The 19403-nt window shown below is 44.8% G+C and overlaps 1 protein-coding gene across 1 annotated transcript; it reads left to right on the forward strand.

Moving 5' to 3' along the window:
- The first annotated feature begins 460 nt into the window (after positions 1-460).
- Positions 461-13974, forward strand: LOC138720934 (acyl-CoA (8-3)-desaturase-like). The gene is made up of 12 exons (XM_069857375.1): positions 461-712; positions 3578-3688; positions 4478-4675; positions 5275-5376; positions 5550-5678; positions 7973-8033; positions 9701-9777; positions 10534-10631; positions 11270-11366; positions 12238-12317; positions 13190-13315; positions 13489-13974. The coding sequence occupies exons 1-12, from the start codon at positions 476-478 to the stop codon at positions 13538-13540; spliced, it is 1368 nt and encodes a 455-aa protein (XP_069713476.1). The 5' UTR covers positions 461-475; the 3' UTR covers positions 13541-13974.
- Positions 13975-19403: the final 5429 nt, after the last annotated feature.

Genomic DNA, 19403 nt, shown 5'->3' on the forward strand with positions numbered 1-19403 from the left:
TAGAACCACTAAGGCTGGAAAAGACCCCTAAACTCACCCAGTCCAATCATCAGACCAACCCCCCTGTGCCTACTAAACCATGTCCCAAAGCACCACGTCTACGTGCTTTTTGAACCCTTCCAAGGATGATGACTCCACCACTGCCTCTTCAATGCTTCATCACTCTTCCAGTAAAGAAATTTATCCTAACAGCCAATCTAAACCTCCCCTGGTGCAACTTAAGCAGCGCGGGGGAGCAGGAGAATGGAGCCGAGAGCAGCTGGAGGTCGTGCAGGAGCTCTGCCTGCATCCCAGGGGCTCTGCCTGCATCCCAGGGGCTCTGCCTGCATCCCAGGGGCTCTGCCCTCTCCCGAAGCCTCTCTGCCCACTCCCAGGGATGGGGAAAAAGAGGAGGGCGGGGATGCAGGGAGGGCTGGGCGTGCCTCAGCTTTATATCCCCTGGCCGGAGCAGGGCGCTGGGAAGCAGGAGGGAGGGATGGCACCGCCGCAGGGGGCTGGGGAGCTGGGCGAGGAGCGGGATGGGGACCCCGCGGGCGGCCGGGCGCTGCGCCGCTTCACCTGGGAGGAGGTCGGGGAGCGGAGCTGGGGGGGACCGAGACCCCAGGAGCTGTGGCTGGTGATCGAGAGGAAGGTGTACGACGTCAGCCGCTTCTGCAGGAGGCACCCGGGAGGGACTCGGCTCATCGCCAGCCACGCCGGGCAGGATGCCACGGTGAGCGGCGGGGATGGGGACCCGCTGCTCCTCTTGGGATGCAGGGCGGGGAGGGGGCTGGTACCCGGGCAGCATCACCCAGAGGGAGTTTGGGAGGTGACTTCGAGGAGAACTGGGGTCTCAGGAGCGTGGAGCAGCCTTAAGTGGGATGCAGGGTCACTGCTCCGGTGAGCGGCTTGGCTGGGGACCGGCTCCTGTTGGGATGCAGGGCGAGGAGGAGGCTGGTACCCGGGCAGCATCACCCAGAGGGAGTTTAGGAGGTGACTTTGAGGAGAACTGGGGTCTCACAAGCTGCAGAGCAGCCTTAGAGGGGATGTAGGGTCACTGAACCGGTGAGCGGTGGGGCTAGGGACCGGCTTCTCCTGGGATGCAGGGCGGGGAGGAGGCTGGTACCCAGGCAGCATCACCCCGAGGGAGCTTGGGAGATGAATTCGAGGAGAATTGGAGTCTCAGGGATGCGGAGCAGCCTTAGCGGGGATGTAAGGTCACTGCTTCTCACAAGCTTTCCAGCCCCATGCACTTTAAACGGGCAAATGAGGAGGCTTAGCCCACTGGGGATGTGTTTATCCAGCTAAAGTCAGCGCTTAAAGGGACTACGGGAAAGCTGGGGAGGGGCTCGTTATCAGGGAGTGCAGGGATGGGACTAGAAGACGACTTCAGAACTTCTCAGTATGGAGAGGATTTCACATAAAAGCACATTGATACTTTCTTAATGGGACAGAAGGAAAAGTGAAGGGAACAGAAGATTTGCAGGTACCTTAAACAGCTATTTGTGAGATGATGGGACAGCAAGATTATAAAGGACTTCAGATCTCAGTCTGGATTCAAGAACAAATTGAGAATTGATTACTGACAGGCTGAGAAAGTTGGGGTTTTTCAGCCTGGAGAAGAGAAGGCTGCAGCAAGACCTTAGAGCAGCTTCCAGGACTGAAAGGGGCTCCAGGAAAGTTGGGGAGGGTCTCTGGATCAGGGAATGTAGGGATAGGATGAGAGGAAGTGGTTTGAAGCTGAAAGAGCAGAGATTTAAATGAGATATCAGGAAGAAATGTTTTCCTGTGAGGGAGGTGAGTCATTTGCACAGGTTGCCCAGAGAGGTTGTGGCTGCCCCGTCCCTGGAGGGGTTCAAGGCCAGGTTGGATGGGGCTTGGAGCCCCTGATCCAGTGGGAGGTGTGCCCCCCCACCATGGCAGGGGGTTGGAACTGGTTGGGATTTAAGGTCCCTTCCAACCCAAACCATTTTATGATTTTATCATTACTCTTATTTCCAGATCTTGCTTTTGCAGCTGCTGTAGCTGCAGGGATTGCTTACAGGCAGGGGAAGGTTGGGAAGCTGCCATAAGCAGTTTATCAGCCCTATGGCAAGGGGAGTAGTTGCTTCCAGATTCCAGAAACGTACCTTTGGGAAAGGTATCTCTCCTTAATGCCAGCTGGTATAGCTTGGAGGGAGAGCAAAGACAGCATGTTTTCCCAAGCAGCCTTCCAGAAAGGTTTCTGTAGGTGTTTCTGTAGGTCTTTCTGACCCTTGAGATGGGTAAAATGGAAAGAATCAGCCAGACAGCAAGTGTCTGACTGCTGGTGAGTTAGTTTGTGGGCCAAAAGACTTCTCATCATGTTTCCTTATCTGAGTTATCTGCTTATTTTAAAGCCATGGAAACCTGTGGGGACACATACCAAAATGTTGAGCAAATTCTCCAGAGTTCTTGTTTACTGGTATATGCAGGAAAGTAGAAAATAGTGGTAAATTATTTCTATACAAAGACTTGATAAATGTGATTGCATCCTTGCTAAGTATTTCTGAAATATGTACAATGGATGTTTGAGGCTCATGGAAATCAAACGAGTTTTCAGTTCACTAAATTTAAATTTCAAATTCTGTATTAGTTACACTTTGCATTCTATATTTTTAATCACTTATTTCTCTAGTTAGTCAGATTTCTTTTATTTTACCATGTTGGAATAACCTGGATAATGGATGAACTTGGAAAACACAGATATTTTATTTCTGGGATCAGAGCTGGTTCTCATAGGTTGGGTCCACATCCACGTCTTTAAGCCCTGCAAGACTTCAGCCACTTTTGGGTGACACCAGCTTAGCTGTCCTTGCACGCAAGTGAGAAGCACAGTAAATAGGATCTGCTCCAAAGTGGAAAAATGCCTGGAAATTTCTCCTCTCTCTTTTTAAGCACATGTGGTGAAACTCCAGCTCCACAGCTCTGAGTGAAATTAATAGGAGCATTTTTACTTTGACCCAGAGACGCTGGAGAACACATAGATCTCCATCGACTCAGCATTTTTGGATAATAGCAGCATCATATCTGACAAGGCATTATATTTGGAATATGAATTTATTGCAAGGCAAATTGATATATGTGATACTGGAGTATTTGAGGATATGGAATCCTCAACATAAGAAGGAGATGGAGCTGTTGGGGAAGAAGGAAGCTGTTGCACAATGAAGAACAATCCAGTCTGCTGATAAGGAAGGTGTTTTAGGCACCGGGATGTTCAATAAGGTGGAAAAGTCACTAATATGGGGGTTGAGAAGAGAGGGAAGAAGGAAGCAAAGGGAACCAGACTCTGTTTTAGGCATACAATAGAGTCTCTTTAAATTTAATATTATGGAGCTTAGTAATTGCAGTAGTTAAGTCAGTCCTCTTCCATTTGGCAGCTGAAATGTCTCATTTAAGGACACAGGACAAACATGAGAAGAAAAAGCTCAACAAAAGCTTGAGGAGATACAAAAGTAAAGCTGCTGTCTTTGCTGTTGTGCTTCTTTCACAGTGAATGTCTTGCTGTGCACAGCAGATTGAGGTTAGTAACACAGAATCTGGTTTTCTTACCTCCTTTACTCTTGTCCTCGTGCAGGATGCCTTTGCAGCATTCCATGTTGACAAGGCGCTCGTGAGCAAGTACTTGAAACCTCTGCAGATCGGGGAGCTGGCACCAGATCAGCCTAGCACTGAGCCCACTAAAAACGTAAGTCTACCTTCCTAAATCAGATCGAAGGTAGATTAAAGGGAAACATTCTGAGATTAAGCCTTGTTCTTCTCTATCAATGTAGCTCCTGGAACAGTGAAATCCGGGTTCTTCACAGTTTTTTGTGCTACTACTTTGAAACATGATTTTTTTCCCCCCCACATTATTGGGAAAGTAGGATGGCAAGATCCTTTGTGGGTTGGGTTGAATGAAAATGGGAATCGGTCTTGGGGAGGTATCTGTGGTGCTGGCAACAACGAAGGTGGGTTGGTCTAGCACCTTGTGCTGAGCTTATTTCTTCTCCCATTCTTCTTCCTCAGTGCTCACCAGCTTGAGGCCATGTGGGCTGTAGGTGATACTTTCCATATAGGCATTTAACCCTTCCTGTTAATCCTGAAGGGTGAAGGGATGTATTATCTATTGGAACTGGTGACAGAAGAGGAATAATTTTATCCAAAAGGCCTACCATGAGATGTTATGCTATATTCATGCATATCGAATCCAACTTCCATCTGAGCTCTATGCTACCTGCCAACAAGATGATGGAATGAGCCCTAAAGATACAGTCTTAGGGCTTGGGGGCACAGGGATTGTGTTCTTTCATGGCTGTTGCTTGCTCCTTATCAGGAGAAGACAAAGAGAAGCTGTGTGGGAGCAATGAGAACATTTACTAGTGTGCAAGCCCAGCTCTTGCCCCTTTGCTCTTTCTTTCCTCCATTAAAGTGGTCCTTGGCTTTTTGAGGCTGCAATCTAGAAACAGAAAACATCTAACACTGGTGCTTCCCACAGAAAATGCTGGTGGAAGACTTCCGTGATTTGCGTGCTACTGTGGAGAAAATGGGACTTCTGAAGCCAAATCAACTCTTCTTCTTCCTGCACCTCGCTCACATCCTCCTGTTGGATATCGCTGCTTGGCTCATTCTCTTCTACTTTGGAACATCCTTAGTGCCCTTTCTTGTCTCTCTGTTGGTGCTGACCATTTCCCAGGTAAGCAACCAAGTCCACAGCATGGACTTGCACTGCAGTTTTCTAGTCCTCCATTTCATTACTTGGCGTAGTTCTTCTTCATCATAGTGTCAGGAGAGGTTTAGATTGGATATTAGGAAAAATTTCTTTACCAAAAGAGTGGTGAAGCATTGGAAGAGGCTTCCCAGGGAAGTGGTGGAGTCACCATCCCTGGAGGTGCTCAAAATGCTTCTAGACGTGGTACTTCAGGACATCATTTAGTAGGCACAGTGGTGTTGGGCTGATGGTTGAACTTGATCATCTTAGAGGTCTTTTCCAAATGTAATGATTCTGATTCTAAGAAGACAACCGCTATACGACGTGTTTACAGAACAGGTAGAGAAGAAATTCTGCCTGTGGAGAGTTCCTGCTAAACCTAGTCTAGGATTCTTTCAGCAAGATGTATTCTGGGGGAAGTCTTAAGACTGTCAGGATTTCATAGCTCCTTTCCAACTGTCACTTCAAAGCAGTGTCTGCAAAATCAATTTTGATATTTCAAATGAAAGGAAGAGCACAATTACTGTCCTGGTCTTGATTTCTGTTTTTTCTCCCCTCCTAATGTTTTCTTTTTCCTCTTCCAGGTCCAGGCTTCATGGTTACAACATGATTTTGGACATCTTTCAGTATTCAAGAAGGTCAAGTGGAACCACTTGCTGCATAAGTTCGTGATGTGCCATTTGCTTGTAAGCACCTGACCCTGCAAAACTTCTTAGATGTGACAGCTTTTCTATAAAAGTGTGTGTTTAGAAGACTCCGTGGAGGTTAACGTGTTCGGCATTGGGAGAAGGAGGGGAACTGGACAGAATCTGGCTTTAAAAGCATTGTACTTTTTACATTTTGTTCTTCATTAAAACAGGGGGCATCAGCCAAGTGGTGGACTCTTCTGCACTCCCAGCACCATGCCAAACCCAACTGCTTCCAGAAAGACCCTGACCTTGATATACAACCTTTCTTGTTCACTTTGGGGAAGAAATTCTCAGTGGAGGTCAGTGTGTGTGTGTGCTCCTGTACCAGAAACTGCGAAGAACGCGCTAGTCAACATGCTGTACCATAAAGATCTAAAGCTAAGATCATAGAATCATAGAATCACCAGGTTGGAAGAGACCCACCATATCATTGAGTCCAACCATTCCCATCAATCACTAAACCATGTCCCTCAGCACCTCGTCCACCCGGCCCTTAAACCCCTCCAGGGAAGGGGACTCAACCATCTCTCTGGGCAGCCTCAGACACTGCCCAATCACCCTTTCTGTGAAAATTTTTTTCCTAATGTTCAGCCTAAAAGATGTGAAGGAAGTTTCTATAAAACGATGGTTTTCATCCATGTCTGCTTTCTTCAGCCTTTGCAAGGTCACAGCTCACATGAGGTTCCTCTACAAGTTTCTTGAACAGCTGACAAGTAGTTGTAAAGAAATTAGACATGATGTACGTGCATCACATACAGGGAGGCAACTCTAGCAGCAAAAAGACTATTAATGGTTATAGCAACTTAATGACCTTGTAGAATAACTTGGTAATTAATGTTGATTAGATAACTTGTAAACATTAATGTAAAGCATATCTGCAGTTGGCCTGGGGCTATTCGTAGAATCATAGAATGGTTAAGGTTGGAAGGGATTTGACAGGTCACCCAGTCCAGCCCCCTTGCAGGAGCAGGGATGTCTTTAACCAGACAAGGTTGCTCAGAGCCCCATCCAACGTGACCTGGAATGTTCCCAGGGATGGGGCTTCCACTGCCTCCCTGGGTGACCTGTGCCAGTGTTTCACCACTCTCACTGTAAAATGTTTCTTTATATCTAGTCTGAATCTCCCCTCCCTTAGTTTTAAACCATTCCCCCTTGTCCTGCCCCTGCAGTCCCTGATCAAGGGCCCCTCCACAGCTTTCTTGGAGCCCCTTTTAGTCCTGGGAGCTGCTCTAAGGTCTCCCCAGAACCTTCTCCAGGTTGAACAACCCCAACTCTCTCAGCCTGTCCTTGTACGGGATGCACTTCAGCCCTCGGAGCATCTTCAGGCCTCCTCTGGACCTGCTCCAACAGCTCCATGTCCTTCTTGTGCAGAGTATTAATATTTAATATTTATTGTTACTTTAATACGAACATCCAAGACTCAGATACAGGTGCCTTTGGCAAATCTATGCCTTCTAGGAGAAGAAAGGCAAAAGGCAGGTAGCACAGCAGGACTGAATAACCAAGAGCTGCTCCTGGAGCTCTGCAACTGGTTGTTGACAGGTCCCTCTAGTGGGCAGAAGTCTGAGCACAAAGCATGTTCTCAGCCCTTGCTGCTGGGTGGATTCTAACATAAGACAATGATGGAGACCTTCTGCTGTACAACTTCATCAGTCAGTGGTTGAGACCCTTCAGAAGTAGCTACAGCACTGGAATATTTTTCTCCTTGGAAGACCTTTGCCATCATAGATAAGGATGGTTGGACTCGATGAGCCGGTGGGTCTTTTCCAACCTGGTGATTCTATGATTCTATGATCCTGGAATTGTCATTTAATTGTAGAGAATCAGAGAAAAAGTAGGGGAGGGAATGAAAGAAAATACGTGACTACTTTTGATCACAGAACTTCACCTTGAAATATCTAATATTTCACCAAGTGAACTAAGAATGCGGTAAAAACACAAACCCCAGGAAATCCACCAATCAAAATTCACCTCTATCTACCATCCAAACTGGTTTTATCATAACTTAGGAATACATAACATAGGAATACATAACATAGGAATGGTTGGACTCGATGATCCGGTGGGTCTCTTCCAACCTGGTTATTCTATGATTCTATGATTCTATAACTTACAGATCACACCATCTTTTTAACGGATGAAATGTTCTGGTATATTTTTTACTACATCATTCTCTTCCAACCCAGATAAAGGTGGTGTCTGTGACAGCAGGTTCCTTCCCAACAATGTGGATTTTTGTGATGGGCTGTCACCTCTGGTTTGGCTTGTCATAAGTACATCTAGGACTACTTCTCATCAATCACTTAATTTATTATTTTCCCTTACTGGAGAGAAATCACACGCTTGCTTAACAGTTCGTCTCTGAAGGACTTCACAAAGCTGAAAGGCACTAAAGTCTTACATTAATGGAATAAGGATTTATAGAAGAGGTCTATTATTACGCAAACTAATAGGACAGGTACACAAGAGGGAGAGAGCAGAGGGAACCATGCAAGAAGTGGTTCTCTGGGGAAGAGAGAATGCAAACCAGCAAGTTACCTGTGCAAATTGCTCAAGTTTTCACTTGGTATTTTTTTGCTATTTCTTCTTTCAGCTTGGGATCAAAAAGACAAAATATATGCCGTACAATCACCAACACAAATACTTCTTCATCAGTGAGTATCTCCATTCTCCTGCAATACCATGAGTCTCTTCCAACCTGGTTATTCTATGATTCTATGAGGGGCTTGTAGATCTTCTTTTTGGCCTGTAGAACTTGAGTAGAACTAAGGTGCCTGCATCAAAGAACATAATAATCAGTCTGCATCTAATTTTTCGAGGAGAGAAAGAACTGACTGGATAAAAAGCCTGAGTAACCTGATCTGACCTCATAGCTGATGCTGCTCTGAGATGCTAAGATCCTTTCCAGCCTGAATTATCATATGATCCTGTGTAAGATGAGGTTTCTGTGTCCTTCTTGACTTGAAAGAAGTTAATGTCATTTCAGAATTTTTAACCAAATGGCTTAAGTTTGTTCCAAGGTAGAAGAAGCAGGGGGGTGCACTTACTACTGGTCATCTTAAAGCTGAAATGGTTTGCAGAAATAAATCTACATCTATTAGGAAAGAGAAAAGGAGGGACTCTTCACTCACTACTTGAGGAAATTACTTGGAAGAGCAAGATGAGGGCTCCAGGGACTGTTTATGTGAGCTGTATAATGAATGGCTAATAACATGTGTAAACAGAGCAGAGGAAATACAAAGAATTTCACTGCTGAAATGATCTCTAGGTGCCCTGATCTCTAGGTTCTCGCTCCTGCTCCCCTCTTCCCATCTTACTGAAGCTTTATTTCTTTTGCAAAGCAGCACAATTTCAACACGGGACAAGTAGGCATCACTTCTGCATCTCTCTAGAATAGTCTGGTCTGTTGTTTAGGATACTTGCCTGAAGACAGAATGAATTTGAACCATAAACAGGCATTTCCAAGGTGTGATTCATTTGATCTGTGTTTTCTGTTGACCTCTGAGAGTTAATGAAGGTGACCCTATCGCAGCTCTTCCATGTCCTCCACAAAGGCTCTGAATTACAACGTCAACCACATCAGTCAGCAGCATTCAAATTTAAAGAATAGTCTGTGCGGGTGTGTTTGTTTCGGTTTGTTTTTTAAGTACAAGTGAAATGGCCATTAGGAAGGTGGAGTTTGAGTTCTTGCAACCCGAAATCCATAGCAGACAAGGAATTTCATACGTATTCCTTTTATTTCCCTGCTTTGAACAACTGAATGAGGAGCCAGACAAGCCTTTGGGCTGTGGAAGACACTTCTCAAAATGCTCTTTTGTAGCTGTTTTTGGTTTTCTGCAACTGGTTTTGATGCTTTCTTGCAAAGTGGTTGCTTGCTGTGACACTCAAAAGGACCAGAGGTGTTCAAGGCCAGGCTGGATGAAGCTTTGAGTGACTTGATCCAGTGGGAGGTGTCCCAGCCTGTGGGAAGGGGTTAGATCTGGATGATCTTTAAGGTCCCTTCCAAACCAAACCATCCTGATTATTAAGGTTCTGGGGCCTTGTCCTTCCTGATCCTGAAGATCAGGAATTGTCATCAATGAAGCTCCAGAGAGCTTCTTGTCTTACCTTTGTTTTGCCTCTTGAGGTCAGCAGGCTCCCAGTTTGCTTACTGTTTGTGTTGATGCGTACGGATATCCAGAAAACCCTGCAGCCCTAAAACTTCTCAGAATGTCCTGCGTATTGAGTATAATCCAGTTATTCAGGGATTCTTTGCTTCCAGTTTGCTTGTGTGTCATTCAGTCCATGACATTCCCGGTGATAATGAATTTTCCTCTTGCAGCTCTTCCTCCGTTCCTGTTTCCCACCTTCTTCCAATGGCACACTTTTTATGTCGCATACACGAAAAGGTATTGGGGGGTAAGTATTGCTGCTCGTGCAGCCTTGAAGGGCTCAGTTGTGGGTCTTCAGCCTTTCTTCTTAACACGAGCCAGCGCTCAGTCCCTGCTGTGTGACACTATGCCATTCAGTTGGTGACACGACAGTTTGCTGCAGCATTTCTGGGAGCTCTACCTGCCTTCTGCTAAACCCACGATGTCCCCCAGGCTGTTTGTGGCTCTGTAAATGAGGCAAAGAAGGAGAAGCCAAAGTACGCTGTCCCTTTTGGGCTGGGAAGCCAATGGGAAGGTCCATAGCGGTCAGGAATTTATAGGAACTGCTGTAGTTGATTTGTTAGCAGACTGGATACTTAGCACTGCTTCCTATGCCAGGCAGCTGGGATTAATGCTTCTTTCTTCCATCTCTTGCCTGTGTGATGCACACAGGAGGACAAGAGCAACTTCCATCCAAAATGAGACCATTGGTCTTAGTTTGCTATGGAGTCCTGGGCGATGACTGGATACAAAGCTTCAATTTATGTTTCTGCACATATTTTCATATTAATATATTAATTTACTTACTTACATGAGTTCTCCAATTCATCTCTATTATACCAAGCCATGAAAAAATGTAGTATTAATTTATGTTAACTCGGATTGCTCAAGGTGATTCCACTTAGAAGCTACAGAAGCTGAAAGTAGATGGTTTTCTTGTACGTATAACACAAAGCTTAGAAAAAGATTTCAGTGGAAGTAATTTATATCTATATTATTTTTTTGTTATCTCTGGTTTTGGTAGGACTTGGCCTGGATGCTGACCTTCTATATCCGATTATTTTTTACTTACGGAGCGTTATTAGGAACAAAGAGTCTCCTGGCGTATTTTTTTATATTCAGGTGATGTCTCTTTAGAAGGTTCTTCAGCCTTCCTTGACATATTCTTTCCATCTCTGCCTGCCTTTCTCTGCCTTTGCTTATCCTTCCCTGTTCTCCTTTACTTTCTCATTTTTCGCTTAGTTTTTTAATTCTGTAAAGTTAAACCAAGCTGCTCAATTGCCAGTTTGAGTTTTGTGTCATTGGCTCTGGCAGCAAAGAGACTTCACTGGGTGAATTGAGAAATGGTCACCTTGCATAACATTCAGTGCTTTGGGTGTTGGGTTTGCTCGTGATTAAAGAGAATATTGAACAGGAACAGCTTAGCCTGGGCTTGCAAATGCCCAAACATTATTCAACAGCGTTGGCTCGAATGGACAATACGCTCTCCAGTTGGATTATTTTACTGATTCTAATCAGTTTGATCCTTGGCTACAGATAAAATAAGATGAATAACAGGCTACATCGGTTTCTTAAGAAAAACATCTTAAATAATCATAAGGAAGTATGAAACTTCCTGGTCTTGGAAGTTCTTCCAGATGCTGAATTAGCGAGGCTGGTGTTCAGCTGTGTTTGTAGTTCTGGCTATGCTGATATATTCACGGCTCATCATTAATTTGCTTACCTGTTACTGAATTCTGGCCTCTTGTCTGATTGCACAGGATGCTGGAGAGCAGCTGGTTTGTCTGGGTGTCACAGATGAATCATATCCCTATGGATATTGACTATGACAAAAATTTGGACTGGATGTCTACTCAGGTAAAATATTTTCCATTCTTAAAAACTGTGGCCATACAGGTACGAATTCCAACCATAGGACAAGCAAGGGCTCTGTTGCATTAAGGATGAAAACCTGTTGGTAACTGGGAAGTGAAGGTTAATAGGCTAACGGGAAGGACAAGCATCTGTGAGTCCAGAGGAGGCCACGAAGATGATCTGAGGGCTGGAGCACTTCCAATACAAGGTCAGGCTGGGAGAGTTGAGGTTGTTCAGATTGAAGGAGAGAAGGCTCCAAGGAGACCTTAGAGCAGCTTCCAGGACTGAAAGGGGCTCCAGAAAAGCTGGGGAGGGAGCCTTTACAAGGGCATGTGGTGATAGGACAAGGGGTTCTGTTTTTTAAACTGAAAGAGAGGAGATTTAGATGAGATCTTAGGAAGAAATGTTTTCCTATGAGGGTGATGAGGCACTGGCACAGGTTGCCCAGAGAAGTCACGGCTGCCCCATCCCTGGAGGTGTTCAAGAACAGGTTGGATGAGGCTTTGATCCAGTGGGAGGTGCCCCTACCCATGGCAGGGGGGTTGGAGCTGGATGATCTTTAAGGTTCCCTCCAACCCACACCTTTGATTGTATGATTCTATGATTCAGTTATGGCAGCAGTAGAGGAGGACAGCAATAACAAGTTTGTAGGCAACCGAAAAATCAAAGCCAGGACCCAGCTAGGTCTACATACATCTGCTGGTCCATAAAGCTGAAGGAGGATTATGATCCCTGGCTTGAGGTAGCTCAGCTTGGGCTAAAAGAAAGCAATAGAACAGACCAGCACAGCATACTGTGCTCTTTAGATAAATGAGAAAGGCTGCGATCACCAATCTGCACTGATTTTGCTTTCCTTTCCTTTCCCCTCCTCTAGCTCAAGGCAACGTGCAACGTTGAGCAGTCTCTGTTCAATGACTGGTTTACTGGGCATCTGAACTTCCAGATTGAACATCAGTGAGTAAGCACCCTGAGAGAGAATTTCCTTCCTTTCTTTTTTAATAACCTTTTTTTCTCCTTTTTTTCTTTTCCATATTCTTCTTTGCTCTGAATTAGAAGATCTTTAAGGTCCCTTCCAACCCAAGCCATTCTATGATTCTACCTCTACTGACTACTTACACTGTTACTGTAGAGACAGATACCGTCACAGTTTACTGCTTCCTCACGAGGGAAGGAGGAGAAGAAATTGCTTATCTCTTCTCTCTGGAGGGAAAGGCAGAAAGATGTGCCAGGGAGGGTTAGGTTGGATATTAGGAAAAGGTTCTTCACCCAGAGAGTGTTGGAGCAGTGGAACAGAGAGCCCAAGGAAGCAGTCATGGTGCCAAGCCTGACAATACTCAAGAAGCATTTGGACAATGCCCTCAGGCACATGATGTGAATGTTGGGGTTGTCCTTTGCAGGGACAGGAGTTGGGCTCGATGATCCTTGTGGGTCCCTTCCAACTCAGGACATTCTATGACTCTATGATATGAAACTGAAGGATGGGCTTGTACCCTTTTCTGTGCTATGGAGACGGCTACTTCTGGGGAAAGAGGGGCCGAGGGAAAAGTAGGTTCTTCCAGTTTTTAGCATGACTTGATTTGGAGAAATGTCACTGCAGAGATGCTTTGACAGCTGTGAAAAACAATAGAGGGGGAAAACAGAAAAGTCTTGGGAGTTACTAGGGCTAAAATCACTCTGAGGCGGGGAAAAAAGGGACAGGAGCAGCTAAAGACTCAACTCAATGCGAGCTGTGTGACTCCTGGGAAGTTAAAAATGAATGTGAACGTGTGAAAGGTAATATTTCTTCTGGGGCACTGGAAAAGACTTTGTCTGTCTCCTGTTCGCAGCCTATTCCCTACAATGCCAAGACACAACTACTGGAAGGTGGCTCCTCTAGTGAAGTCGTTGTGTGCCAAGCACGGCATTGAGTACCAATGCAAGCCGTTGCTCACGGCTTTTGCAGACATCGTGCAGTAAGTAACAACTGGTGAAACATTGCAGAAGGATGTAGAGGTGACCGGAATCCTAAGAACAAGAGTTGGCTTGTTCTTCTCTTAGAAATCAACACGTAGAAACCCTCATTTCCCTTGTCTCCATTCCCCTAAGCCATCCTGCATAATATTGCCTCTTGGCCTCTGTCTTTCAGCTCTCTGAAGAGTTCAGGAGAGCTCTGGCTTGATGCCTACCTACACAAGTAAGAAGATGTGAATGTTGGTACCATTCACAGCCTGCCACGTCTTTGCGTGCTCAGCGAGCTGAAGAGCAGGGACCACCAGGGACTCTGGCAGAAGACGATGTGTGAGAACTGAAGGGTATGACTCCCATAGATATGAAGTTACCTGCATTTTTCACTTTTGGTCTTTCCTGGTGTTTTCGTTCAGATAGGTTAAGAATGGATGGGGTGAGCAGGAAATGAATAGCTTGAACACAGAGAACGTCTTTGCGGTTTGTGTCTGAGTAAATATGGTCAAGAAGAATTCTGAGCCTGAATAGGTGTTCAAGTTGGACTGTGGACAGGTGCAGCGGCACACGCTTATCTTCGTGTTGGACCATGTATTTAGTTGCTCCTCATTTGGAGGGTTTAATGCTTTATATAATGTTTGCTTACTTGAAGTAACTTGAAATTGTACAGTAATGTCCATAAGTCATAATAAATTATAATAAACTACTTATCAAACAGAGTACAGCGATCGCAATATGCAGTTGAATAACAGCATAAGTGTGTTTCCAGTTGCTGTTCTCTAGAGCATCCTCACTGTCACAATGCTGGGCAGCCCCAGTTGTCAGGAAGAAACACTCGGGTTGAAACCAGCTTTTGAAGCCTGGTGCTCTCTTCAAAGTTTCTTTATTCATTGTTTGGTTTAATTGTACTTTATGCTGGGCTGAGCCATGTGTGTATGCCCCATGCTGATCTGGTGGAGTTGTTTAGAACTATGAAGGAGCAGTTATCAAGTCTATAACCTGAAGGTAGTGTTCAACTGCCCTGAGCAGCACAGAAATGTAGATGGATACTCCTCCTTGCCCTTTAGATGGTTCTGAGTGATGCTGCAACGTACCAAAAGCCATGGTGCACAGCTGAGGGCCCTCATAGACCACTGCAGGTCAAATAACTCTAGAGTTAATGTTGAGATAAGGATTAAAATAACTTTAGGGTAGGATTCCAGAGTTAGCGTGAGATGTAGAGTTAGCTAGAGCCCAGGTCCAAAGACACCTGTCAACTAGGGCTCCCGCACAGAAGGAGAGGGGAAAGGTATAAAGTAACACTTGCTCAAAAAGTTTTTGAAGCAGATCCAAAAGCAGCTGGACTGCTGAGGTTTTCCTGCCTCCTGGTGTGATACGTGAGCTGACACAGGGGACTCCAGCCCACAGGGATGGAGGAGGAAGGATAAGCACTGTCACTGTTGGCTAAGGAATGAATTAAGAGTTGTGGGTTATAAATGGTGAAGTCTTATGACCTAAGTTAGGAGTAAGTAAATTTACATGATGGACCAGTCTAGCAACAGGAGATTGAGACCCAGTTTGTCATGTTTTTTTGTTTGCTTTCTTAATAAGCTCATGAAATAAAGTTTAAATCACAGAGTACGTTGTCCTGTAACTTTGAGAAATCCAAATGGACCGTAAGAAGCACTAACCCTAACCAAAAATCTAACCCTAACTGAAAATCTAATCCTAACGGAGCGAACTCAAACCCTAATTACATACTGGGTGAAGAACAGATTGAGAGTAGCGCTGAAGAGCAGCTGTGGAGGGGCTCTCAATCAGGGAGTGCACGGATAGGACGAGGGGGAATGGTTTGACGCTGAAAGAGGGGAGATTGAGATGAGATCTTGGGAAGAAATGTTTTCCTGTGAGGAAGGTGAGGCCCTGGCCCAGGTTGCCCAGAGAAGTCATGGCTGCCCCATCCCTGGAGGGGTTCAAGGGCAGGTTGGATGGGGCTTGGAGCCCCTGCTCCAGTGGGAGGTGTCCCTGCCCATGGCACGGGTGGAACTGGATGGGCTTTGAGGTTCCATTCTGTGATTCTAAGGTAGGTTTGAGAGTTCAGGAGTAAACTGGATTACCTAGGTGGACATGAGGCAGAAGGTGAGTCAGAGAAAGAGGCTCATCTAGGTACTTTTAATTGCCCTTGAGAGGAGGCAATATCTCTCCATTAATTAATAAGAGAGTGTGAAGCAGAAACCATCTTGAGTACATCCTTAAACCACGAAATAAACAAAATTTTGGAAAGGGGACTTTGGGAAAAAGAAATTCAATTAAATACAAGCAGTTAAGACCCCATCCTTACAATAATGAATGTGATAAGGTTAATAAACAGAGAACTTACCTGGTAAAAAGTTATAAGAAAGCCTCTGATTAGATACTGAAGGGACTTTGTGTTGTTTGTGCAATGCTCAGCACTGACTTCTTTAAAACCTTCAACCCAGTACATGTAAAAGATTTGTTATTAAGCCATTTCTGCCCTGGAAAGTGTACAACTATGTTTAGAGGTTAAAAGCACAAAGTTCGATTTCCAAACCATGGGAGTATAAGAAGCGATTCCCGAAAAGTCTGTGGGAGAAGTAAGTGAAGCAGGACTCTGTCAGTTATTCACACAGTTCCACTATTTTAAGAAGTCTTTCAAAATGTCTTTAAAGTGTCTTTTACAATAATTTCTTTGAGCAATTGAGAAATTCTGAAGAACAGCATATTTTTTTTTGGCTTTCAACATTATTGGGCAACCACTGCGATTTGCAGCTAGAACCCCTCGAAGTCTAAACGCATTAAAAACTCAAAGTCGTAAATGTTTTCATTAGTTGAAGAACCAACAGTGTGCAAAAAAGGAAAGGTGTGCAAGGACATTAAGTAAGGGCTATGGATAAATGTGGAATAAAGTCCAAGCAACATGGATCAATGCCAGAGCAAACATGGATATCAACGCCAGAACAAACACGAGCAGCTTGCCATGTTTCCCCAGGTATCTTTGACCAGCAGGGTAGGCAACAGAGTTTCAGGTGAAAAGCTGCCTGTGTTTCCTCAGCATAATATTTAATATCCTGGTGAGATTTTACACAGAAGATATCACTGCAGGGGCCAAAGAAGGCAAAGTGTAGAAATTAGTTCTATAACACAAAAGTAAAGCATAAAAAATGGCTTTTATGTAAAGAAGTTATCATAGAATGGTTTGGGTTGCAAAGGAACCTAAAGATCATCAAGGTCCAGCCCCCCTGCTGCTGCCCACAGCTTTAGAGACACTTTCCACTGGATCAAGGTGCACAAAGCATCATCCAATATCACATTGAACACCTCCAGGGATGGGGCAGCCACCACTGCTCTGGGCAACCTGGGCCAGGGCCTCCGCACTCTCACAGGAAAACATTTCTCGCCAAGATCTCATCTCAATCTCCCCACTTCCAGCTGAAAACCATCCCTCTCGTCCTCTCCCTGCACTCCCTGATCCAGAGCCCCTCCCCAGCTTTCCTGGAGCCCCTTTCAATCCTGGAAGCTGCTCTAAGGTCTCCCCGCAGCCTTCTCTTCTCCAGGCTGAACAACCCCAACTCTCTCAGCTTGTCCCTGAACAGGAGGTGCTCCAGCCCTCAGATCAATTAATCACCTTCGTGGCCCTCTTAAGTTTTACCAAGCTTTACTGTGTGATCTGAAAATAAACATCAGCACAGCTCCTGAGGGCCTGTTTCCTCTCAGACAGTGACATGCAGTGAGATTTCCAGCTGCGCTGGAGTTGAAGTTTGACTTTGGGTGGAACTCCCACCATGACAAAGTTCAAGCTGGTTACTGCACAACTAAACCATCCAGGCTCCACAAAGCAACCCAGGCTGTAAAAACGTCACTGTTATCAGCAAACCCAGTATCAAGCTAATTCACGTGTTATTTCTACACCACTGCCTCAATATTTTAGCTTCAATTACCTTTCCTAGGCTACGTAATTATGCAACCTTTTCCTTTGCAAACACAGAGCTTTTTCGGGAATCTTCTTCAGTCTAAATGATCCATCCCCAAAACTGAAATCATCCTGAACTAGAGAAAGGGAAAAGATGCTTCGTGGGTACCTTTAACAGCTGTAGGTGAGATCTTTAGCTCTTAGACTGGATTCAGGCGCTAAGTTGGGATCAATTACTGACAGACAAACTACAAATCAGGCAAAATTGCCTTAATTTAATTTATAGTCATCAAAAAAGAGCCGTAGTTCTTTACCCAGTTCTGTCCAAAGCGGCCTTATGCAACCGCTAAAGTTACATCCTCAAGATCAGTTGAGGCAAGGCTCTGCTGGAGTCCAGCTTTGCATGTCATGATCACACAGTTGTGAGCTCAAACATCGGTTCAGATTAACTTCTGGAATATTTCCAGGGAGGACAGCTCAGGTTTTACCATGCACTGCATATCTTCATGTAATTGATCAACGAGAGACAAGAAAAGGCAACATATCACTGGATCGATATGCTTCTGTAGTGCTGGGTTGAAGCCCCAACTCCTACAGCAAACAAAATTCAAAGTGCAGAAAGAATCATAGAATTGGATCAGAAGTGACCGTTAAAGGTCATCCGTTCCAGATCAGTTTGCTCAGAGCCCCTTCCAACCTGACCTGGAATGTTTCCAGGGATGGGGCTTCTACCACCTTTCTGGGAAACCTGTGCTAGCGTTTCACAATCCCCATTGTAAAACTTTTCTTCCCTATATAACACTTTTCTAGTTTAAAACCATTACACTTTGTCCTATTGCCCTGTTAAAATTTATCCCCATCTTTCTCATAAGCCCCCTTTAAATATTGAAAGGCCACAATAAGATCTCCCCAGAATCTTCTCTTCTCCAGGCTGAAGACCCCAACTCTCTCAGGCTGTAGACCCCAACTCTCTCAGGCTGTGTTCATAGGAGAGATGCTCCAGCTTTCTGATCATTTTTGTGGCCTTCTCTGGATCCATTCAAACAGCTGCTACAGACGTGCATTTAAAATAAAACATTAACAGGAAAGCTATTCTCCTTCACACACAATAGAAAACTGTATTGCAACAACCTGCCAAAGGAATATTGGATTTTACTTGAGCACAACACAATGCTGAAACACAAGTGAGAGTGCACCATACCATGTAAAGTTTACTTATTCTCAAATTGAATAGCTGTAAATGGATTTATTATCTAGCTTATTTGAAGAAAAAGCATTATTGTTCTTCCAGTGCTGCCCAAGACTCTAGGCGCTTCAGAACAAAGGCAGCTACAGAACAACCTACAGAGCCTGTTCTGTGCCCCTCCATGCTACTGCACAAGTCGTGTCCTCTCTTCTCCTCATTCCCTAGTACTGTTTTTTTTTTTTCTGACTTGATCCAACCAAATTTTAACCTAAACGCTACTCTAAAGTAGAGTAACTTCCAGCAGGATTTATCAGCGATAGCCATTTACAGGCATGGTCAGCTAAAGGCCACCCAGAGAGTTAATAAACCAGCCATCCATATTAAACACTCTACTAAAACCTCCCCAAGGTCATGTCACAGCGCCCTTTCCACCACGTGGGTCCTTATCCACTGGTTGGTGGAGGCCACCCAACATTGCACAGCGAGGTAGGAGGCACACGGTTCCTTACCGGGAAAGAAGAAGTGGCGATGTAGGCAAGAAGGAACTGCAATAAGAAAACCAGAACTGAACGTTTGGGCAATACAGACGCAGCTTTGACACGCTTCAAGTGCTTTAGTCCAACTCTACAAAGCAAGATAGCAACTTTTTCCCACCTGTAAGACACACACAATGGTAGGAACTGCTGGACCACAGCATTCCCTTCTGTAAAGGCTTAGGAAATTAAAGGGAAGGCTGCTAACAAGTAATTTCACATATCATTGCTGAGCAGAACTTAATGCCTGGCCCCTGCACATGAATTCCAAAGGTCAGCCTTGAGCCCAAGGCTGTTGTTGGCAGTCAAGGCCTGTGCTGGCCAAATAAAATTCTGAAATAGGTACCAATTACCCAAAACATCAACAGTTTCCACACAATCTCCAGAACACAGATGATGGTCTGAATTTCTAGATTAAAATAAACTACTTGAAAACATCTGCAGAGCAAACAAACAATATATTGCTGAGA

The sequence above is a fragment of the Phaenicophaeus curvirostris genome, chromosome 5, assembly GCF_032191515.1.
Source record: "Phaenicophaeus curvirostris isolate KB17595 chromosome 5, BPBGC_Pcur_1.0, whole genome shotgun sequence".
Lineage (NCBI taxonomy): Eukaryota > Metazoa > Chordata > Aves > Cuculiformes > Cuculidae > Phaenicophaeus > Phaenicophaeus curvirostris.